Source organism: Halichoeres trimaculatus, unplaced genomic scaffold, assembly GCF_033239565.1.
Source record: "Halichoeres trimaculatus isolate MK-OKI-2021-1 unplaced genomic scaffold, fHalTri1.1 fHalTri1_scaffold_1, whole genome shotgun sequence".
Classification (NCBI taxonomy): Eukaryota; Metazoa; Chordata; class Actinopteri; order Labriformes; family Labridae; genus Halichoeres; species Halichoeres trimaculatus.
In genome coordinates this window covers 31,765,879-31,790,511 of record NW_027437179.1, presented here as the reverse complement: position 1 = coordinate 31,790,511, position 24,633 = coordinate 31,765,879, and the positions used below count along the sequence as shown (strand labels likewise).

The following is a 24,633-nucleotide window of genomic DNA, read 5'->3' as shown; positions in this document are numbered from 1 at the left end:
AAACTCAAAAGAAACAGTCTTAGCTGGATGTCTTTCCCATAACAACAAAAACATACAACAAAATAAAGCTAGAAAAGCTTGAAATGAAAATGGAAATTCAGGCCATGAGATTTTTTATATTTCAAACATTTCGTTCATTTATTATCTTTATGTAACTTGACAGAGTAGGAAATGTGTAAATTCCTTGGCACTGTGTAACCAAGAAGTGTTAGATAGCAAACCACATTGACAGAATGCTTTTTTTTTTTAACTAGCTTAAAGTGAAGCTAATGTTAACTAGCAAAGAGTAAAGGCAACATTTACTTGCTAAGGTAATTTTGATAAGCTAACAGCGGAACTAATATTCATTAGCTCAACACAGCACTGAAGCTAATGTTAACTAGCTAACAGTGAAGCTCAAGCTGACTACTCAACAGTGGGTATTTCATACATGCTTTGCTAAGACGACACTCTCTGTACGCCTGTTTGCATCCCCGTACACTTTCCTCCTCTCTTTCGTTCGTATGTGTACTTTTTTTATATTTAGCGTTGTTTTTGTTGATATTTAGCACAGCTGACAGCCCAGTGTTCTAAGACAAGCCCGTAATGTGTAAGGTTAGTAAATCTTGTCGATTGAACCACGCTCGGCGGTTGTGTTTGAGGTGATGGCTACTTGTGAAGACTATTGGCAGATGGTGCAAGGGGATTTTTTTTTATTGACTATTACCCATAATGCTTCAGTGAGAAGACTGGCATCCTAACTAGCTTCCTTTCCAAATGTATGTACAAGCATCATTTTGTCATAGCTTTTTCGGTCTGAACCTAAAGTATAATACGATTTAATAGGACATATAATGGTAAACTATCTGATGAAGAAGCTACAACAAACATTTTGGACAAAGACAGTTGAGCTTTCGTTCCTGAACGTTTTCTAGCACACCATGGGAAGGTGCAAAAAAAACTTTATGAAGAAAGTTCACAAAACAGTAGGTGACATCATAGTAATGACATTCTCTTAATATTTAAGACTACTGTGCAGGCCCATGTCCTTCTCCTGTCATTCTACTTCATGTAGACATAGCTGAGCTGTTTGTCCTTCAGTTTTGTCATGACTAGATTTGGAGCAACACTTCTATGCTCATTACATTTGACCCCGTCTTTCTTAACCACAGGACAAGCTATGGATATTACACTGACAATTCTGTAACAAATTGCTTTACAGGGAGCAGGTGATGGCGGTGATAACGCTCGTCATCCGGCCCTCCCTCCCTCTCCTTCTGTCTTGCTTTCAGCCAACTCCAGCTGTGGTCTTTTAGAGGCTCAGTGTTGGGGGGGCCTGAGCTCATTTTCTTGGCCCATCTCATGGTCTGGGCTAAATTTGGAGATACAGAAGAAGAGAGGAAGAGAGAGCAGGAAGAGGAAGAAGGGGTGCTCAGATGATTATGACATTGATGAAGCAGCCATCTTCACTTACGCAGATATGTGAAGAGATGACGAGACAAACTGCAGTTTGAACAACAGAAAAGGGATGCACTCTACTGCCTTGACCTCTTGCACCAAACGTGACTGTACGACATGTGGCGTCTGCTGTACTTTTTCAACATCATGTTCATCTAGTAATTTATAAGAGTTTACAGGCGTTCCTTACTCGACCTCATAGTGGAAAAATTCAACATATCAATATCGGACAAAGAGTGCCTGTCTGCTCATGGACATTTTGCCAACTTTCCAAGTTTGGACACTTAGACAGAAATGTAATCTACTGCTTTATGATTTATTCTTATGGAAAAAAATGAATTTATCAGCCCTTTTGTTATGTGGAATCATAACACAAGGACAGCCAAGATCCATTTAGGGGCATGACCCAGAGCTGGAATAGAGGTTTCAAAAAGGCACACATTTTATCCAAGTCATGCTGGCCAATACTCTGAAGTCAGAGTTAGACCTTTATGTTAGCGTTTGAATATTAATGTGAATATATTTTCCAAATCAATGCAGAAATGTGAGGCAGCCAAGTTTTTGAAATGAAGCACTAAGAACAACTCAAAGACAAAATAGACCAAACACTTCAAAATTAGACTGTTGTTTTTAATTTGTTTATAATCGTAAGAGTATTTTACTGTAATATTTGCAGCAACTCACTGGTAAAGGTGTTTTCAGTATATTTATGTACAGAGAAAAGAATTGTGGAAAAAATATACAGTAAATATACTGTTAATGAAGGTACAACAAGGATACTGTAAATACTGTTACAGTGAAGGACTGACTTCATGCTGCCAGTTAGTTACATTTTTACAGAGTACCAAAGGATTTCTTGTTATAATCACACACGGTTTTGCTTCATTAAAACATCTTCTGCTTAGTGCTGGATTGTGAGCAGCAGCTGTACGTACAGTGACAGTGGCAGGGACACACCGAGGCCCCTCACAGCTCATCAACCTGAGCCTGTGTTTATGGAGGCTGAGAAAGATGGAGCAGGAATGCCTGTGCTGGATTTGGGATGCGGCCCTGCCGTCCTACACTGGAATGTTAATTAGGTGAGCTGAGCAGAGGAGAGAGGTGACCCGTCCCGTTAACCAGCCAACCCTTCTCCAACCACAGAGGAGGGGATTTAGTGTGACGGAGGGTTCAGTCAGCATGTGCAGCACATATATTTTCTCGTCATGATGTAAGACTCCTTTTATAGATCTTGTTTTTTGTTACTGCAAGAAAAATCTAATTTACATAATGAACCAGAACCAGAATGTGACTTGATAAAAATCTAGGTTTTTATTTTGAAAATACAGTACCAAGACTTTCAGCTTTACTTCAAAGTTGGAACATTTAAAGGATAGGGAACAAACAATATTTCTGTTCGCTTGAAGGTGTCACATTTTTAATCTATACTGACATTCTTCCTCTTAGCTTCCAAATATTGTCACAGTCAAACTTACACACAAAGATGAGAATACATGGTACATAAAAAAATGGAACAAAACTGATGCATCTGATGATAGTAGAGTTTTAAAAGATATTTAATTTCTTTATGAAAGAAACTTATGTAGATATCTGACGTGTAATACTCAAAAGGTTTTTCTTTTTCCCATGATGCTGGAAGCTCATTGGAGCAGTTGCTTGTTAAACACTGACCTCTACTGGACACTTTTTGGCAGTACAAAAAAAACCCTAAAACATTGGGTTTTTTTTTTACATTAAGTTTTGAAGATGAAGAAGTAAGCATAACATTATCGTCTTTCAAATAAACTTATATGGTGTGTATTGAAAGGAGCTTTTTTTTCATGATAATGTGTTTCTTCATTTGCAACTTTCTGTTTTGACTACAAAAAATGTAATTTATCAGTTAAAGTCATGTAAAAGAAGCATGTTAATTAAATAATTAATTTGCAGATTAAAAGTCAAAAGATTTAACAAAAACAGTTTAGTTATCACTTCCTTAATTTATTTCATTCTTTTGCCATTAAACAAATAGTTGTGCTTGCATTCATACTCACATTACTGCTTTCTGGTAACTTGCGACACCTCTACACAAGAAAAAAGTAAGCAACAAAATCTTTGTGATTAATTTATTGAACTGCCACTTCTCAGTGTATACAGTACTGTAAAAGAGCTGATATAAAATAGAGATCAACAACACAAAAGTTGTGTTTTACTTTGAAAGTCTTGATTTATATAAAATACGTTTTAAGTTTTCATTCAAATGACAAAGATTTACCATTTTAATCACTGATTTTAAACAAGATACTGTGCAACGGACCCTGCATTTAATCTGAGCCTATACAGCAATCATAACTATTCAGCATTTAAGTAAGATATGTATTTATGAAGGTAAGAACTACATTGGTTGTAAAACTCTTCTACATTAAAAACAAAGAAATGTATAAAATGATCTGTACACTGGTATAAAAACAGCTAAATACATTGAAATGCACATATATTGGTCCAAAAGCTACATGTTGCACTTGTCTGAAAGAATATTTACAGTTTTTATATATACAGTACTTTTTGACATTACAAGCAACATGGATAAGACAAGATACTTGCAAAGTGTCTCTTCAGGTGATTATGTGGTTTCTCTAACATCACAAAGGCCTATTACACAGAAATAGTAGTTGAGCCTTGTATTAACTTGGGCACATTTAAAACTACCAGCTCTTCAGTACCAGCTCTTTAGCTATGACCTCACATAGTGCCTCAGCATATATTTGTTTTGAATAATATAAATTATAACAGTGTTAAACAGGACCTCTAAGGTGAAAAATCCTGTTACATAATATCTCAGTCATAACTAAATGACCATTATGTCACAAGCAGAGCAGCAGCTGACTTAAATATTCATGATTCAGATGATCAGTTAATTCGAGGAGACCACCATGTCGAGTTCTTTCACGCCCTCCTGGCTTGAGGTGAGGCCACAGCTGCCTGAGAGGGTGCTGTCTGAGAAATGACTGCCTGAGCGGGGCACAGCAGCTGGGGAGGGTGGGGCCTGAGCCAGCCCTGGCTTCTTAGGTGGGATGGGCGGAGGGTTCCCCCTGTCTGCCCGGATGATGGTGGGTGATCTGATCCCCTGTGGGAGAGCTCCTGCAGCTCGTCCAATGATGGGAGACAGAGGCGCTGCTAGGCTGCGGTAGTCTGTACCAAAGGGTGAATTGTTGGGTGCTGTGAGTTTTGGACTGGCACTCTGCTGGGCTGTGGTAAAGCGGGACAGCACCTGAGTGACCGTGCTGCGGGCCATCTGCTTCACTGGGCTGGTTTCTGGGGAGGTGCTGCTGGTCACTGGTGGGACATCCTTTGGTGAGAGTGGGGGCTGTGCTGCTTGTGTTTGAGGCTCAGGGTCAATAGTGCCCTGAAACTTATGGCGAGCAGCATGAAAGCGCTGATTGATCCCAGCCTGGTACGGAGACTGGTAGCCACTGGGGCTTGTGCTGCCTTGTTGGCGTTTAGCGAGGAGAGGAGAAGCACACGGTGAGGATGGAGAGAGGATGGGGAATGAAGTCTGGGTTTGAGTCTCACCCCCATTCTGAAGGCAGATCTTCTCTGAGCCGGTGTCTGGACTCTGGTGCCCATTAGTGTCCATCGCACAGTGGTGACCGTTGGTGACTTTTGGCTGCACAGATTGCTCTTCCTCATACTCCTCTACCTGAATAGTTTCTGCTTTTGTTTTCCTCAAAGGAACTTTGTTAGCCCACTGCTTTTTCTCCACCTCTACAGGAGCTGAAACAACTTTTGTTGCATCTTTGGTCATGCTTGAATCCTCCAGCTTCTTCTTCAGCTCCTCCACCTGGGGCCAAACAGAGAAATGATTAAAGGGGAAAAATGGCTGTACTTTGCAAGCTTCCAAACCACTTCAAAATGGGTCAAGAATCCCCACCTGCTGCTGAAGCTGACAACAGAGCGCCTCCTCTTTCTTCAAACGTGAGCGGAGCTGCTCCCTCTCTGTGTCGAACTCAGCCAGCTGCTCCTCCACCCTCGCCTCCATCCTCAGAGCTCTCCTTCTTTCATCCTCCAGCTCCCTCCTCAAAACTTGGCAAGCCTCCTTCTCCTGCAAAAGTAAAAGCATATTAAAAAAATCTGCATGTTTAACAACAAGGTGAACAATTAGTCCATAAACGGCCCAACATGGGTTGAAAATACCTTGTCAAGTTTGCGGCTCAACTCAGTCAGCCGGTGACCTTCCTCCAGAGCTCTGGCGCTTGCCCACTTGCACTCTTTGGCTAGAGCGCAGGAGAGCTGTTTGTGCTGAGCCCTTTCTTCTTCTAGCTGGTCAGTGATCCGCCGCTGCTCTTTTTCCAGCCGCCTGACCTGGCTACGTTCAAAGTCCAGCTGCAAAAACGTAGACAAGACAAAGTTTTCAGAAGGCAGGGACTTGTAGTGAAACTTTCGACAAAACTCCTTCAGAAACAAAGTCTTTATTTATCGTTGGGGCACCTGTTGCTGTAAGCGCTCCCTCTCCTTCTCCAAGATGTAGGTGACATCATCTCCCTCTGCTGTGTCCTCAGCATGCCTCCTCTTCTCCTCTTCCAGGTCTGCAATGACCTGAAGTGAACACAGCGGGGAAGCACAGAGTCAGAGATGAAAACGTTCCACATGATTTCATCCTGCTTGGTATTAAAGCCCATAATTGTTATTTTGGAGTGATATGATTGCTACACTGGAAGCCAAAATGCTGATTAAAGTTCAGCTAACAACAACAAAGTTTATCTCTTGTAAACTGTTGTCATGTTCAGCTCCGCCTTCGGAGAAAAGTATAGCCCTCACTCTGGTTTTACAAAGCTTAGGATGATGAGGGGCTTTGTGTTCCTTTAGCTCTAACAGATGTAACTGCAATCATAATAGCAACAGTAATTTGATGTTTTTGCTTCCTTATTTATTTATTAATGTGTGACTTTAAAGCAGACATTGTGTGAGGTATAAGATAGTCAGCTTTAAAAGCATACACCCACCATCCTGTGCCTGCTCTCCGCTGCAGCCAGCTGAGCCAACATCTTCTCCTGCATCCTCCTGCAGTGGCTCACCACCAGTTTGAGAACCACCAGAGGGTTGGAGGTGGAGGAAGAACAGCCTGCGTCCTTGTTCTGGCCCCCGACGGCCTCAGTGTCTCTCTGCAGAGCCAGGAAGGGGTCGCTGAGGTTGTACCTGCCGTAGCGCTCCTGGATGAAGAGTTCTTTACGCTGAGCCTGAGGAGAGGAAAAACAGTCGATTAAGCATTAATGTTTGTGTAGAAGTGAATCAGTGGAGCAGCTTGGCTTATTTCTGCTACTCCTTGAGAATTCTTGTTTACAGAAAGATTGTAACTTGGCTGTGATGTGTGGATCATCTCAGCTGGTGCTGGATGCTGTTACTGATGCTGTATATACATTTTAAAACTGACATCTGTTGCCATGTTGGCGGCTTGACTTTGTTGATGAAAATGTTGGTTTAAATATTCCAACAGCTATTGATAAAACATCAGACACGCTGCTACAAACACTTAATGCTCCCCAGACGATAAATGCTTCATACTTCAAGGTTGTAGAGAAATTTTTAGGTAGACTCAGTTTGAATTTAGTACATATTCATGCCCAGTTAATACACAGAGGGATAAAAAAAAAAGAGTCTCAAACTTTTTAGACAAAGATAAAATAATGAACTACGTTAAACATCCCACTGAAGAAAATGATGGTTACGATAAATGACATCTCGCTAAATCTCAACCACCTAGCCCAAAGGTAAGCAGACAACAGACACAGGATCACAGAGTCTGGTAAACAAAGTCAAATTTGTTCCCTCAGTTTGGCAAACAATAGTAAAGCTCGCACCACCATCTTTCAGTCTTCCCTGCAGGTTATCGTCTACATGCCTGCGCAGGTTACACTGTCACACATTGTCTCATGCAAATTAACCAGACACAGCCTTTATAAAACTTTATCTCAAATTTCTGGATCAACATATTGCCAAAATGCACTGGCAACATGATGCCTTCAGTCATTCTCAAATGGTAGCAGAAGACACACAAGAGCAGTTCGACCCAAACTTGAGGCATGAAGGCACAACAAAGAACTGAAGAACCCGGAGACTATGCCCTTGTACCAGGGATGCACAATATTATCGGCACAATATCGGTATCGGCTGATAAAAGCTTAAAAACACATTTATCGGTATCGGCAGATATGAACATTTCTGCCGATATGCACAGCCGATAAGGTGCTATTCAGTTAGGATTATTATTATTTTCCATCTGAAAAATAAGCTCCTTAAATAAAAGGTAGCACTTCATTTATTTGCACTGCAGAGCTCTGTGTCTGTCACCAGGTTGTTACAGTAGCTCTAAAATAATCAAATGCAACTTGGTTATGTTTAAAAATGCATTGTACATTTAAAGTTCATGTGATCTAAAGAAATTATTTTTCTGTATTTCAATACTGAATGTCTTGAGTTTGAAAAAATAATACATTTCTTATTTATGGTAAAATCAAATGTTTTTTGTCTTGTTTTATGTGTGTTTCTTAAACAAATAAGACCGTCACAATAAGAGTAACATACAAATTCCAGTACAGGATAGACTTAGCTTTCTTTACAGTGAAAAAAACAAACATGTGATAATCGGTATCAGTATCGGCCAAAAGGGGTTTCAATATATCGGCATATCAGATATCGGCAAAAATCCAATATCGTGCATCCCTACCTTGTACACATGAAGCAGGGTATTTTCAAAAATGAATATCCCCCTCATTCTATAAAAAAATACTTCTGTTCACACATAACCGGGCAAATCTGCTGATAAGTGCAACTTGAAGCATGCCAAACCCATACGTGGCAGTGCTTTTCAGATGTGAAATCTGTGCCAGCCAATCAGAATCAACCCCTATCATTCAGCTGTGACGTTTGATAACAAAAAATTCTGTTTTCCGGTGTTTTCATGAAACCATTTAACAGTAGTTTTCCAAAATCTTCATTTGACTAGAGTTATCAGAGAACATCATTTTTTGACGTAATACTGCAGTTTTGTGTGGATAACAGGCCTAGACGTATAAAAATATATGCAGATACCCACCCTAAAAAGGCAGATGGTACTTGACACTCAGATGTCAAACAAGACACAGGTGAAACACAAGAGGAGTGAAACTTGAAGAAAATCCAAACCAGAAATACTAGGATCACAAGAATCACTGATACATAAAACAAAAAAAACCCCACCACATTGCAGTTAACTGTTAACTGTACTTAATTACATTCAGGTAGTAGAGTATGACAGCATTAATGCAGAAGCCGTTCACCAAAGTTACAGCCTTAAGCCAGTGGCTGCCCAAACATTAAATATGAATGTCATTGGTGACGGTGATGTGATGCTGAGGTACATTTCTTCTATATTCACAGAACAGAGTGGACCACAGCGTTTCCTCATGACTCAATATAATAACACGCATGTGGTTAAAGAGCGGTAGATAAATGAGGGAGAGAAGGAGAGGAATAATGGAAATAAAAAAGAAGCAGTGAAAAGTAATGAGAGGAAGGAGCAACAGATGGTGTGTGTCTGTCTATCTTTAGCAGGACAGCTGCTGTGGACTGGGCCCCGGCCAAGGCAGACCTGTTCTCTGTTTAACTCCAGACAAAGGGAGGGATAATAGCAGCAAGACATCTCAGGTTGAGCAGATGCCTTTAGGACCTGTGGTGAAAAGGCGATGAAGTGCATTTGTCAGTGTGTGTGTGTGTCTCAGGGAGAGAGGGAAAATAGAGGGATGTGGCAGAGCTGGCAGTGTGTCCTCATAAGGGTTTCAACAAAAGAGGATCAAGAGATTAGAGAGAACAGTATCCTCTCCAGCAGTGAGGACAGAGTTCCTGATGACTGATACTCAGCTTACTTGAGAAGTTTAAAGTGTAGTGAAGACGTTAAATAAGCCTGCAGAGAAGTATTTAGCCTGTACACTCTTTTTACAGAGCGTTAATGACTGAGTGTGTGACAGAATCATGCAGATGCTCTCACTGGTATCAGTCCTGTCAAACATCATCTGAAGATATGTTGGCTATTCAAGTTGGGGGCCAGGTTAGCTTGCAAGGTTAAAGCTCACCTTTGTAGTTAATCAATAAAGTGAAAGTGCCTGTAAAATAACTGAAAAAAATAACAACCCAATGGAGTGACGGCTAAATTTGGGGGCTTCAGGTGAAGCAGACCGCTGGCAACACAAGACCTCTGGTCAAGAAGTCTTTTTCCATGTGTCATTATTATTTATAGTTTGGCATGCAACCATAGACTGTTAATAAACAAATGAAGTTTATGTGATGTCGCCCATGTGTTTCTGAAGCCTATCTTCATCAGATGCCACAATAGAAAGGCAAAACTCAACCAAACTTTGGTTAAGAAACTGTCATTGACAGTTTCAGTGGTCCAACCGGTCAGTCAGACCAGCTGTGCCTCTGAGCAAACTTGTAATTTTCTAAAGATCTTAGAAAGATCATCTTTTTGAATTGGTGAGTTTCTGGTTCTTCCAGAGCCAGCCTCTAGTGGACAAAGGTTAAACTGCAGTTTTTAGTCCTTCAGCATAGGCTTTCTTTCTTGTGGCTGGAAGTTGTAAACTGTTGATGAGGTGAGATCAGAAGTGGTTTTTAGAAACAAAATTTAAGAAAGGAGCATTAGCTGAACTATACTACTGAACATATATATATCTTAAACTATCAAAAGTTTAAACCTTATTAAATTCAGCTTAACACATTAAGGGTGGCATTTGTCTGTTGCTTTGCCCAAAACTCTGTCATATGATTTGTATGTAAGTAATACCTGCTGAAAAGCAAATAGACAAAAAAATTAAATTACAATACTTATTTTGTAAAATCTGCAATTGAAGATTATACACTAACAAATAACAGGCTACTACTAAAAAATGCTTTAATGTTTGTGAAAGCTAGCAAAATGTTAGCATTCAATCATTGTCTACCTATATTATGAACTTTTTTGAACTGAACTTGTATCAGCAGTTTATGTTAGCCAATGTTCAAGTGTTGGTGTTATAAGTCTGGAAGGTTAAGCTACTATTACAGCGGTGGCAAACCTGCGGCTCGCAAGCCACATGTGGCTCTTTGCCTTTCGATGTGCGGCTCTTTGATCCATTTATTATTGTTATGAGTAGTGGTGTACCAATCAATCTAAATTATTGATATATTGATGTTGTGATCAGTATTGATCAATACTTGGGTGATAAGATTAATACTTAAGTTTCAGTTTCTTTTCTCGACTTGCACATGTGCTCATAGCTATCTAGATAGATAGATGGATAACATTTTGTCTCTTCTGCAGTAAAAACAGAAACTTGTCTTAGACATGGCTGCAAGTGCGAATTGAAGCACGCTTACCAATGCAATAAATGTCACTTCAAAATAGGGATGGGTACCGAATCAGGTACTTTTATAGGTACCGACCGAATTCTGTCAAAAGTACCGGGTACCGATTCAGGTGAAATCAAAAGGTACCATGTTAAGATACCTAAATGCATCCTTTGTTAAAATATGTTATATGTTAAATATGTTAAATTGTAAAAGAAAGTGTACTTTCTTGTTAAAAAAAATAATATTTTTACCACATAAACACAAAAAGTACCAAAAATTGCTACCGTTGAGTAGCGGTACCGATTGCCAGGTACCGGGTATCGGTACCGTATCATTTTAAAAGTGAAAGGTACCCATCCCTACTTCAAAATTTGGAAGTGTATTGACTTTCATCTTATGTCCTTTTGTTTATGTGGGAGAGGAAGTGTGTGTGTGGTGTGGCTCTTTGTAGTACCACGGTAGTTTTTGCTGCTCTTGGTCTCTCACTGGTTGGCCACCCCTGTACTATTAGATCATTCAGTCTCACCTGTCAGGAGATACACCCCCTGTTATCAAGAGAAATAAGTCACAAATAACTCTGTAGCTGGAAATAACGCATACAGTCAAACAATATGTCATAACCTCAAAAACCTCTGTGCATAGAATTTATTTCTTTTCATCAACTAGAATCTGAGGATGACACATGATTAAAAAAGCACTTGGAATTACATCAGCCCATACTGATAAAGAAATCAACTTGATCAAACTTAACAGGCCTCATTAGAGCAAGTTAATTCTCCTACTTGGCAAATCTAGTGAGACAGTACCAGCGAGTATCGATTGACAGCTACAAACCCTGATCAGAGGCTCTGTGATTGTTGTCTACCACTGGTACAACATCAGCTCATCAGACACAAAGAGAAGAGGGCGAGGCTGTGAGGCTCTGCTGCAGTTATTTGATCCAGTCTACCAGGGACGCTGTGAAGACGGATCAAACAGCATGGAGGGGTGAAACAGGAAAAGCACAGGCAGACCCAGGAGGATTCAAAAATGCCTCTCAAATGTGACCGCACATCACCTCAGCAAGCCCTGTGTGTGAGGTACAATATCTCACATCGGTTTCAGCTCTGAAATTTAGCCAGCCAAAGATCTTTACTTAATGCATACTTTTGATCGATAAAATACTGCGGCCACATGTGATTTTCTGCACAGAGGTAGATATTCAGTTTTAAACACAGAACTTCAAAGCTAAATCTGTCGACATACTTGGCCTCCAGCCCATCTCTGTTCCCATCAATGACTGTCTGCTCTGATGTGTCAATTTACGGTCCAGGATGAAATACGCTTGAATCAGGTTTTCTATTTTTTCAACCTTTTCTGCCTGAGGATATTTGCTCAGTCTGACTTTCACCCCTGCAGCAGTTTTTCAGCAATATTATCCAGAAAAATCATTTAAGAGATGCATTTCATAAAGGAGTAAAAACAAAGACAGGCTGTACATGGATTTGGGGGATTTTTTTCTTTGTTCTTGCAGAGTTCATAGTGAGTTTCTGGATAATTGGCCCTTAAGTTAAAGACTGCTGTCAAACAAAAAGCTCCCTCATACATACAGACTGTCTCTTCAGCTCTCCCTGCACACATAGACGAGCACTTCCACGACACAAAGGGAGGCTGTTTTCCTCTGCTGCAGCTCAGCAGGCAAGGGAAGTGAAAGAGGGATTACAGGAAACACATTTCTTACATGACTTAATACTAAGCACCCAGATCTACTATTCATTACATCATACTGTAGGTGCATTATACCCGTAAACATTCAGAGCATGTCTGCTATGCATCACAGTCTCCATTATTCATGCTTTTCACTGCTGGATAAACTTCTTGGCACCCAGCGAGCCTTTGCTCGGGAAGTCGTCTTTGTGCCATGCCTGCTCTGGGTCAAATCCAGCTTATCTTGTGCTGACACATGCCTGGACTCTTTCAGTCATGCAATGTTGGTGACAAAATCTGTATAACACAGGGAGAAAATGATTTTTGAACTTCTTACCCCAGAGTCCTACACATATCAGAGGCGCCAAGGCCAATTTGTAAATACCCTGAAAAGCTCCTGCATGAAAACAGCCATAGAAAGAAATACATATATATATATATATATATATATATATATATATATATATATATATATATATATATATATAGCTCACAGGACAAATTAAAGAAATGCAATCAGCTGAGCCCAAAAACAACAACAAGGTAAACCTGTTGAAGTTCAGTCCATTTAGAAGCTCAAACAAATTCAGCAGTTAATTAAAGTCTCATTTTCATACTTCAGTCCCTTTTAACTCAAAGTAAAGTCTTATATCCTTCTCCAAAGGGACTGTTGGATCACTGCAGGGCTTCTTGTGCCAATTCTAAGTGTTGCCAGAGACTCACTTCCTTTTGAAAGCCGCAGCGTGAGCAGCTGCAGAAGTGAGTCACAGGCGGAAAAACGCAGCAGATAGTTAGAATGCCACTGATAGTTCTGCATAATTAAATATAGAAGACTGAAGAAAAGCCACATCAGGAACTTCACATCCTCCAAGTAAAAATAACCTTTATGAGAAAATCTGATAAGAATCATCAACTTTAAAACACCAGGGCAGGAAACAGCACATAAAAAGTTGCCAGCTGTACTTAAACGGATGAACAAAGATGCCATCGCATTAAAACAAAGTGAGCAGTGGTGTTGTTCCCATAGTGATTTGTGGCTCAGCTAAACATGTCCCTCATGACACTTAGTGTAGCAGCGACACGTCAGTTCAAACTAGCATGAGCAACAGGACTGGGGCTCCTTTGATTGCTGTGCAGAGTCAATTTGCTGCCATGATCCACTAAGCCTTTTAGTCATGATCACATTTCAACTGGACTTCCCCAAACTGAATTCCTTAAGGTTTAAGATTTTTATTTGAAATGACTATTGACCTCTTAAAGAGCCTTGAACCAAGTTATTTGTCAAGTCTCTATTAGCGCTATGACCCCTACTACCCTCTGAAATCCTCACATCTCTGTTTCTTGGTGAGAATCGATACATAAAGTGATTTATGCAGTCAAGGCCTCAAACTATGGAATGATGTGTCTGAGGAAGACATGGCAGAAAACTGTTGTTCTGTTTTATCACTGCTTTTTACTGATTCCTTTGTTGATTTACATGATCGATGGCTCAGACAACCTGCAGGTAATCAGGGGAAACGGAGACAACATCAGTAGGTTCTTCTTAATGCAGTAATGAATGAACCTTCTCTCATTCAAAGTTACATACAGCTGATTCCTGCAGATGTCATTCTGCACTCCTGGTTTTAGTTTGTTGTGAAATGCTGTGACATGAACATCCTCACGTAAATCATCTGTTGTGACAACAAAACATAGTGTGAGTCATCTGTGGTGGTGGAGCCATAACAGAACTAAAAAGACAATAAGAGAACGAGTTTGGGTTGTTTGTGGATAAACATAAGAATAAGTGTCGGTGGAATCGGTAGTGTGTTTTTGCGGCTCAGTGCTCTAAAACGTGTCTGTCACTTTTAATGTTGGGGAATCCTGATAATACCAGTGCTCATTTACTGGTCTGTTTTAGGCCCTGTTTACACAACGTTGCATCTAAAAACACTAAAATGCAGTGTAAAAATCTGTGTTTACATGGAAACGCTGAGGGACAAGCATGCCAGGCCTGTAGAGGGCGTCATAACGGTCTTGTTCAGAAGTTGCTTTTGGTAGATCTCCACCAAAACAGAGTTGGGCCCATAGTCTGGCGTATTTGCAAATGCTAAGTTCGGCAAGAGATGCACATTTTGTTGAAACACTGTCAGAAGATTTGGCAGATTGAGCAACACAAGCACTACACGGTAGACTACGGCGAACATGACAACGGTACTGTTGTACTGTTGTATGTGCTTGCATTAAGTGGAGAGTGACGCCAAGGTTTCCGCTGAAAACGTCGGCTTACTGTTTACACATCAACAGTGGTGGCAGCATTTCAGAAAAATTTGTCTTTGGAGGCCTTTTTTAAAAGGGTTAGCTAAAACGCTGTGTAAACATGAGGCTGAAACGCAACAATACTTTTGCATTTCACCCTAAAACCGCTGTCAAGTTTACGGCTCCTTAGCCTGTGCTCTATCACTCTCCCGTTAAGCAATCCACTGCTCTTCTGTCCTTTTTTTTTGCCAGTCTGGCTCCAGTGTGTGCCATTAATATAAAATAAATCCAAGAAAACTTTTTCTAAAGAAAAAGGACAGATCTTGCCTCTCACTGCTAAACTTTGTTGGGTGGTGAAGTGTCAACACAGGGACTTCTGATCCCTGTGCTGTAGATGGAAAGTCTGAATGACCACTGATACCGATAAATAGAAATTATAGATTCTAGCGCAGATAATCTCAATTGAATTTTAGATTATGAACAAGCAAATATGTGAGACAATATATCTAACGTATCACTTATAAAGTCCCCATGGTGCTTTTGAATGTTGGTATAGTCACATATGCGTGCCTGTACCTTACTGTTACTGCCAGATCAAGACTATGAGTCCAAACCTCAAACACTGGAATCCTTCAGGAATGCTGACTTGCTTACAATGATCACACTAACACGCTGATGTTAGCAGGTTTTATGTTTACAACATTTACCCTCTAAGTTTAGAGTGTAAACATGCTAACGCTAGCTAATTAGCACTACATAAGGAATGTGATGGAGGCTTAAGTGTTTGTGTACAGAAGAGACTGAACTTCATGGGGATCACCTAAATCATTAAGATTTATATTCAGGGCGACAGTGTCTCTCAGGGATTTCACTGAAATGCTTTCTCATGTTTCTTTTTTATATGGGAATGACGGATAAAAACTTTTTCACACAGTTGTGCTGCTAGCTCTGTTATTTCTGTCTGATAACAATCTTTTTTCATGTGAGCGCGAGACCCCAGATTCCACAACGCCAACTCCTTAACAGAAGAATAACAAAGAGGTATGAAGTCAGGCTTCTATACTGAAAAAAAAGGATTTTGGAGAGATGAGATCAGGTTTCACTTCCACAGTGCTGTTAATTTCCTACAGGTCAGACATCACACCCTCAGATGAAGCTTTGAAAGAGTTAACATAGCAGAATTCACAGCCCTGAAAGGGTTAACAGTTTGTGCCATGAGAGAAGCACAGCCATGTTCCCCTCAAGCTCCAGTTAAGGCGAATGTTTATTTGTTCACTCCTTCTCTTGCTCACATTGAGTCATTGGGCACCGAGCATGCTGTAAGTCTTCTTGCCTTAGATGGCCAGATCCCAGGAGAGCTGTAGGAATGTGGTCTAGACACAACACATGAACATTCAGCCATAGGCTCTCTGAGGCGGCTGCCCTCTAGGTCGCTGGCTGCCTCTCCAGTTTGCTCTTTCAATGGTGCATTTTACACCAGGAAAGTGAGCTGCATTCCAAGAGTGTAACGGCTGTATAACTTATAAATTCATAGTGAGCATAAATTCTCCATTATTTGTGCGTAGGAGGGAAAAATAGGAGAATCTGGCACAGAGATGCTCCATCTGTAAGTCCCCATTAGTGCCTATCTTAGGTTTATGTCATAATGGTGTCACAAGTGTTTCCAGAATAGGTTTCTAACAGTTAAAAGAAAAGTCAAACATCCTTCAGGCTGTGAAAGCAGCCACTAAAAGCTTGAGAATGTCAACCTGTAGGGCACAGCATAGTGAAGGACACATAGCTGGAAAATCCTTTAATTGAAAGTCAGCATTAACCCTGACTGAGGTTGGAGAGTCAGCTGAACTTTGTCAAACTCTGTGTGAGTCATGCTAAGGCTACCTCCAATTAAGTTTATTTTTAAGTACACTGAGATGCACCTACCTCTTCACGCTTCTGAAAATGATAAGTTGTTAAAGACTCACTCTGTTCTCCAAAGAGAAAGCAGACAGTACTTTGCTGCTGATTTTCAGGAATGTTACCTTGATAGATGCTTGGTTTGGTTTGTACAGAGATGTCTCTCACAGGAAATGACTGGGATCAAATCTAATCTTTAGTGGCTACTTTTTTTATCTTATCATTTAGTTTCCGGATTCTTGTGTGCTCAAGGTCCAAAAATGAAAAAAAAAATGACTTGAAAGCATGACTGATGTGCAACAGGAGGCAGAAACTGTATTCTAACTGCTGCAGTTTTCAGTACGTTCAACTTCTGCTGGCTTGTAATCTGATTTTTAAAAAGCAGTTGTTTGTTTCTGGATAAGAGCAATGCAAGCATATAGAGACAACTCTTCATAACAGAAGAAATAAGGATCAAAATGTCTTTAGATGCCTTTCAAACAACTCCTGCATTATTTTTTTGTAACAGTGCTTCTTGGCAATAAATCTTTTACTGTTGGAAAGCCTGTTTATCTCTTTTTAAATGTTGCCACATTTTGTTAGGAACATGCATTTGTGTGATGAGCAGCAGAGCTGAGGATGAGGGTTGTGTTTATGAAAAATTTGCCAAATCTTCCCTGCCAATGCCAAACAGCTTACTCTGCTGTAGTGGCTGTATGCCACAGCAGTGGTTTGGCAGCTTTCTTCTGACAATTTGATAAAACAGCTCTACATCTTTAAACTTAATGCTTTCAGCAGTTGCTTGGCATGCTTGGACTGGGTTTGTGCTTGATTCAAAAAGACAGATTCCGTGCAGAAAACCACTTTAAAGTCACATTGATGCTATCAGTTCCAGTACCTTTAGGGCATCGATGACCAGGTCACGGGCCTCCAGCTCTCCTTCCAGGATGCTGAAAAGCATCAGCAACTCTGGCTTGGTCAGACTCTCCATATTCAGCTTGGACTGTTGGGAGAAAAGATAAAAAGAGAACAATTGATATCCAGACATTTTTCTTCACATTGAGAAACTGTAGACCAACTTTTCTGAGGTGATTTCCCAGAGTCCTCCCTCAGTGATTTCATTTCATCTTTAAACAAAGCTCTGTGTTTTCCAATTCCCACAAATCAGACATCCAGACAGGCCTCTGATCTATCTGATCTAGCTCACAGATTTATGAGCTTTGGGAGGATATGTGGTTATTATCCTGGGAGAGAGACGTACAGTGTAGGTATATTTCTTTTTCCTGCTGTCTGAGGAGAAACCAGACACATTTTTGGGAGGTTATAGTCTAGAGGGGCACTGCTAGAGTAGTTAAGATGTGCCGTATAGATCAAGTAAAAGGGTATTCCTGGTAAAAAAAAAAAAAAAATACAACATCTGAAATTCTTGAGGTTTCATGGTTTGCTTTATTTTGTTTTCCTTGATAGATTTTTGGCTCAGTTATGAAGGGATTTTTAAAACCCCAACAATCATTTTAAACAATGGTTGTAACATTGTAATACCTCACCTGGGAGAAATAACTTGAAACTTCTGTCATAGCTTTTCCCCAGAGACAGCTGTTACAAGAAGAGTTTGACTCAGATTTGCATAGTAAATACATCAGATTGACTCAAGTTTGCTCTGATTTTTTTTTCCTTGTCAATATGGATCAATTTCAAATTTGATTTCTTTTCATGTCACAAAGTTTCAAGACAGTCAAGCTGGTGGTTTTTCCTTCATCCCTCACAAACTAAAACAAAAACAACAAAAACATGACCACATTTTCCAAGGTTTTAAAACACACTGAGCTTTGAGCACGCCATCATTCTGCCATCTGTCTCAAAAGTTGTGTGTATGGCCAAGTTAGTCAGCTTTTGGTGTTTAACTCCCATGCTGAGAGTCTCCACCAGATGACTTTGTTTCTATCCCACTCAATGCTCGACCCATGATGGGGGTTGTGGTGACAGTTGCTTGTTTTGTGTTGGGGATGTGATGTGGTCTCTTTGTAGTGTCTCAGCACTCTAATCTCACAGCTGTGTTGGTTCTGCTGACAAGCCCTGCGGTGTCCGCACCTCAAACATCCAACCGCACTCAGGCCAAGTAAATGTTATGAGGGCCCCTCTTTGAAATGAGATCAAAGCTGTTGATGTTGTAACACTGAGCATCATTCTCAGACGATCGCCATCGTGCAGGACGTGAAGGACACGTGTCCATCACACCTGCTGGGGACTTAATCAGTGAAGCATATATTCCTTCTGGGCATGGCTGAAGCGTCTTTAAACTTTTGCTGTTTGCTGAACTTTGAAAGAAGCCTCTGCTCTCAGTGAAGTGTGGTCAACACAACTTTCTGAAGCATGAAGTCTCTGGAGGTGATCGGCTGATCTCTGACAGCTCTGGTTGCATAATGAAAGACAGGAGCAAATGGCCTTTAATATCACAGCTGGTTTCTCAAGTATTTCCCAGAGAACTTTAACCAAATCAGCAACAGATACACTTTATGCCAAAGCTGTGACTGCCATTGACAAATATGCTGTTTGTGTTGGCACAACTTTATTTAATTTTTTTTTTAATGTTCTAGATGATAATTCTGAACTTTTAAACTGGCAAGATTTGTTCCTGGTCATTCTTTTTTTACTGCAAAGCCTGGTTTATACTCTGCTCTGTAGCCTATGCCATAGGTCCGCACTAGTGCTGCACGATTTGGGGAAAAGGTGCGAACGATTAGGTGCGATTGCGATTGTGATTGTGCTTGCGATTTAATAAAAAAAGTTGTGTCATGAGTCTACAGACTTGCTTGGTTATCATGGAGAAAAATCAAGAAAAAAGCAGAGATGAATTACTGAGGATTTTAATTGTGTAATAATTCTCAAAATATCCAAACTTACTGTATACAAACAACAATGTACAGCACAACAGTACTGTTTTGTTTGTATTCAAAATAGCAAATTTATGCCACTTTTGCTTTGCATGTTTTGAAAATTACATCTTTTTGCTGTGTCATTCAACCGGTAACCAAAATAACACCGAATAACAGAGGGAGAGTTTCTTTTCGCCTTGAGCGCCTCACGTACTTCTATGTGCTCCATCTTGTCTGATTAAACTGCCGTATCAAGGGGGCAGGTAGTCACATGATCAGTTGAAACAGTGACTGATTAGTCATCTTACGCTCGCTCTCTTACTCAGTCACACACACACACACACACACACACACACATCACTCACACAAACACACTCATTTTTTAAAACTTTTTAAAAATAATTGCACAATCGCACCTCTTTTGCGATTACGTAATTGCATGTGCTGACATTGTGATTGCGATTGTGATAATCGTGCAGCACTAGTCCGCACGCCCTCTACACAGAAGTCTATGTATCTGACAAGCCCAAATGTATCCCAAATGTAACTTTACATCAAGACGACACAAATCAGAGACCCTGTGATCAGTCCACTGAATGAGATCATGTTTCATGTAGTTGTAACTTCTCCAAAATCTCTGTACATCAGCCAAACATTTCATCTCCTCTCTATTCCTACAGGTAAATTGCTGTATGATAAAGGGCAACATGTATCAGCTTCAATATAACAATATGCTTAGAGTGGCCTTGAAGAAAATGTGTTTTGTTGGTGCCCATGACCGCATCAGCGCCTACAGTGTAGCTACGCCATCGATCTAACGCAGAAATATGAACCAGGCCGAACTCTGTTTGATATGACACATTATTAAAACAGAATAAAAGGGGGATGTATGGATGTCATCTTGCATGGGTATCGATTGGATACTGACCGCGTATTTCCTGTTAGAGATTTAATTTAGTAAGAGATATACTCGCCAAACTGTAGGTACATATTCATATTCTCCAAATAACACTGATTGGGTTAGTTTATTTCTTTTTCCTTACAAAGTTAGAAAAGCATGGATCAGGATTGATGCAAAAATCATTGTGTAAAACAACAACTTGCCAATATTTGATTCTGATAATACCCCATCACAGTGAGCATTACTGTTTAAGTTGATGATGATAACAAATCTCAGTAAAATCCCTTTTCAGTTGAGCAGGTCACATCAAATTAAAGCAACTAGATATAAGGCACAGATCAACATTGACTGCTGACCTCAGTGCACGGGACGTCAGCTGATACTGATGCATCTCCAACATTAGAGCTTATGCATCATCTTAGGCGCAAGTGCATTGGGTATTTTGAACAGTTGATCAGTTTTTAATTTGTTTTCATTCCCTCACATCATTTTACAGTCCAGCTGAAGTGTGTTTTTCATCATTTCAAAAGACATGCTTCTTAGAAAAACAGGAAATGGGGCATTAAGCAGAAAAAAAGGCAAAGATAAATCATTATCATGCCCAAAATAGATAATCACTTCCCGCTCTAAACTAGAGCTAAATATGCTGTTATACTAAGCTAATACTGATGTGAAACCAGTACTTCATATTTGCCACTTTGCAAGAAATGAGAAAACTGGCATCAGTCCATCTGCTGCCTCTGAATGAATGAATGTTAACGGTCTCCTGAAGAGAACAGAAAGAGCACTTGTACACATGTGCCCAAGTTTTGCAAATCAAAGGTTACCATCTAAACACGACCTTAAAAGAGGAATGAGTTCTGACCTAAGACTGCACCTACAGCCTTATCCCTACAGCAGCGTCCTCTCACAAAGAAGGCACACAGACCATGTTTAGGTTGTGTGTGCCTCCACCAGCACTCATGGTGCACTCATGGTCTGTGGCTTAACCACAGGGCTAAAATGCTAATTAAACTCCAGCACACACACACACCTCCCATGGTTTGGGTTTTACTGGCGTGCTTGCTAATTTCACAGGCGGTTGTAATCACTGTGCGAGGAGTGTGAGCTGTGTTTTGAGAAATGTCTGGCCCAGCAGGGGCTTATATGTGTCATCACGCTTGTTTGGATCCTCATCATTTTGATATTGTTTCACCTAATCCCCTGGTAAGAGTGGGTAATCATGAGGGTATACAAACACTGGAGCGATAGCATGGGAAATACAAATATTCCCACACGTTCTCATAGCTCCACTTCCGATGACGAAAGCCCTGTGCCCATAATCCTTTTATCCCTGTTTGTTTTAATCCTGGTCAGCCATGTGCCCGTTCTGCAACACTTTAAACTCATTACGACACGGCAGCTTTGACTGCAAGTGCAACATGCTTTGCTCCAGTAAGAGGCCCCAGTTTGTAAGTCTGACTCTATTTGTATACAGTATGAGTGGAAAATAAACTTCATATGCCCCCATTGTCAATTATAAATCCACATGTCTTAACCTGAGTGCAGCATAGATGACCAAAGTGCTCACAAAGAAGATGAACAGCCAACATTTCTGAGTGCATGATTTATTATTTTGGTGTTCTTCCTCCACTACATCTTCCAGGCAGTACAGCAGGAAAGGGAGGGGAAACTCCAAATAGGTGAATGAATCCAAGATGGTACAAACTGTTTGGCCTACAAACTCTGACATGAAGTAAGGGTCACCTAAGGGAAGTAACAGCCGGAGAGGTCAGCTGTATTTCCTTGTTGTAGTAATCAGGATGTCTGACCAGAAGCTGCATGTCTGGATACTCAATTGGATTTGGTTGCCAACCTAGTTTTTGAGTGGGTCACTTAGTCTGTGTGCTATCTAAACTAGCTTCAATACAGGTCACTGTTTGAACTACATTTAAACAAGTCACATTTTCTTAAATGTAAACACTGCTGAATAAATAATGCTTAATTTCCACATCTGTAGTCTTTGTTGAAAGACTAAAATCAGCCCTGTGAAGAGGATCAAAGGGACCGCAGCGCCTGGAGGAGAGGAGATGTCACTTACTTTTCGTCCTCGCTAAAGAAAAGAGGTTTACACGCATTTTAATGCTGAAGTATCACGTCAACGTGTCACTTAACCTGACAGAGATGCAGCACAATCTGTTTGTACCGAGTCTCCACCACTTTTCGGCATATTTTCTTCTTGAGAAAAAAAGTGTAAACACGGTAAACAGTAAATTATCGTCTTTAGCTCGGCACCACCGGCACAAATGCGTTTTCCGTTGGTCTTCTTACCTTCATGTGTCCCTCTGAGGTCTTAAAAAACTCCAGCATGAACTTTTTCTTCTGTCAGAAGATTTGTTTCACTTGATTTGCGTCCTGTGATCCCCAACGCAGCGGAACCGTGAACGGCCAAGAAGCCGTTTTGACCGACAGCTCAGCTAGCCAACAGCAGGACAGAGCCTGGGGTTTTGACCAATTAGAGACGAGATTTTCAAAATGGGCGGGAACTGTGACGTCCCACTTCTAGGATTCTGGTCAGATCCCTTTGTTTAGTGTTTCCAGAGAGTCGGCCTCTTCTTCAAGACTTTCTCACTGTCACGTACTAACTTCGACTAAGATGTTGGTACGAGGGGAATTTATCAGACCAAAACCTCACATGATTTGTCTGTAGCCCAACAAATGACTTTACTGCAAGCCTTAATAGTATTAGGTACGACGTACGTATTTGCAAAGCAGTAATGAGCAGAGGCTAATAGACCTTCTAAATAGACTACACTTGAAGAAGTGCGTCTTACTTTCCTTGTCTATTTGTGTTTGACTATTTACATGCACTTAATCACAACTTGTGGCAAATTTTACAAAAATCTGTCAGCCACACTTTATAGTTTGCCTACTTTGCAGGTTTGAGTAATACAGACAAATAACCACAGCCCATCAAAAGCATTTGGTTAGTCTCCAAAGTGTATATCAATCAATTAATGAATTAAAATTGGCTAGATTTACCAGCTGCAACATTACCTTGTATACACCCTAAGCTTCGTGAGGAAAAATTAATCCCTTTCTTGTTTGTAAACAGTTATAGACACACACTGCTGGTCTCTTCAGCATTAAGAAGAGCCATGTTAACTGGGCACTGTCTGTTTGGTTGTAGCCACCACTAAGCATGGTCACTCTTAACTCCAAAACACTGGTTACTCTGTAACAGTGGTGTGCACAGCAGAGAAGGGGAGCAATTGTTAAAAAAAAAACATGTGCTAAAGTGCCCTCCTGGCTGGCATAACACACTGAACTGCCCTCTTGGGTGAAGAAAAAACACAAAAATGCCCCTTGGCTGGTTAAAACATGGTGGACTGCCCTCATGGGTGGCAAAAACTCACATTTAAGTGCCCTCGCTAAAAACAGTTTGTGCACGCTACTGCTCCGACACAATCTTAAGTCTGTATCCATTGGTATAAAGTGGGTCCACGGGATAATATTGTTTCTGACAACCAACCATGGAACATCCAGACATTTTTTGGCTGCTTACAGTTTTCATTTAGAGCTGAAAGAACACTAACCTTTCTGAATGAATGGAGCTAAATGCCACTTCCCTTGGCGAAATGTGCGCATCTTTATGATGCATGGGCTGTTAAGGGGTGTATGTTGGTGCCAAGTGGCAACCTCTGGGCTAAGAATATGAGACAATGCAGAAGTGCTGAAATCTGCAGTTTCTCGAGTATCTGCTTGAGGCTGGCTCCGGAAGTACTAGAAGTCACATACACACCAAGCAAAAAAAAAGCCATTTTCAAAGCAGAAATTAACTTCTTTACAGCCTGGTTCAAAAAACATCTCCTGTCTGAATTGTCAGATTTACCATTGGCACACACTGTATGGGGGGTGAATCTTTTTCTAACTTGGCGGTTCAGAGGATATTAGGATTGTGAGCTCACCCAATCAGAGGCACACCTCAGGCCATGTGACTGACAGGCACCCTATAGCTGTACGCGAACTCCTTGCCACTTTCAATATGGCCGCCATTCCCGATTTGCTTCGTTTTCCATTTCGGAAACAGATGGGTGAGAGACTACGTCCATGTTTTATACAGTCTGTTGTTGGTGCCAACTCTGGTGCCCTCTGTGGGCGAAATTAGACATGCTAACTCATTGCTCATTTGCCCTGATTTCTGGGAGAAAAAAAAACAACATTCACCCAGGTCATATAAAGCCACAGATCATTAATATGTGGAAGAAAATAAATAAATAAATTTAAAAAAGTAAATTTAATCAA

General features: G+C 40.6%; 2 protein-coding genes across 3 annotated transcripts in view; one reads left to right on the top strand and one right to left on the bottom strand.

The window, feature by feature from the left end:
* Positions 1-24,633, top strand: part of LOC141798492 (A-type voltage-gated potassium channel KCND3-like) — a 182,265-nt gene that overhangs the window by 20,884 nt on the left and 136,748 nt on the right. The gene's annotated exons all lie outside the window — the stretch shown is intronic.
* Positions 3,412-22,789, bottom strand: LOC141792033 (CTTNBP2 N-terminal-like protein). The gene is made up of 7 exons (XM_074672787.1): positions 22,660-22,789; positions 17,471-17,575; positions 6,420-6,653; positions 5,905-6,012; positions 5,611-5,799; positions 5,348-5,518; positions 3,412-5,257 (listed from the first exon to the last, which is right to left on the bottom strand). The coding sequence occupies exons 1-7, from the start codon at positions 22,696-22,698 to the stop codon at positions 4,331-4,333; spliced, it is 1,773 nt and encodes a 590-aa protein (XP_074528888.1). The 5' UTR covers positions 22,699-22,789; the 3' UTR covers positions 3,412-4,330.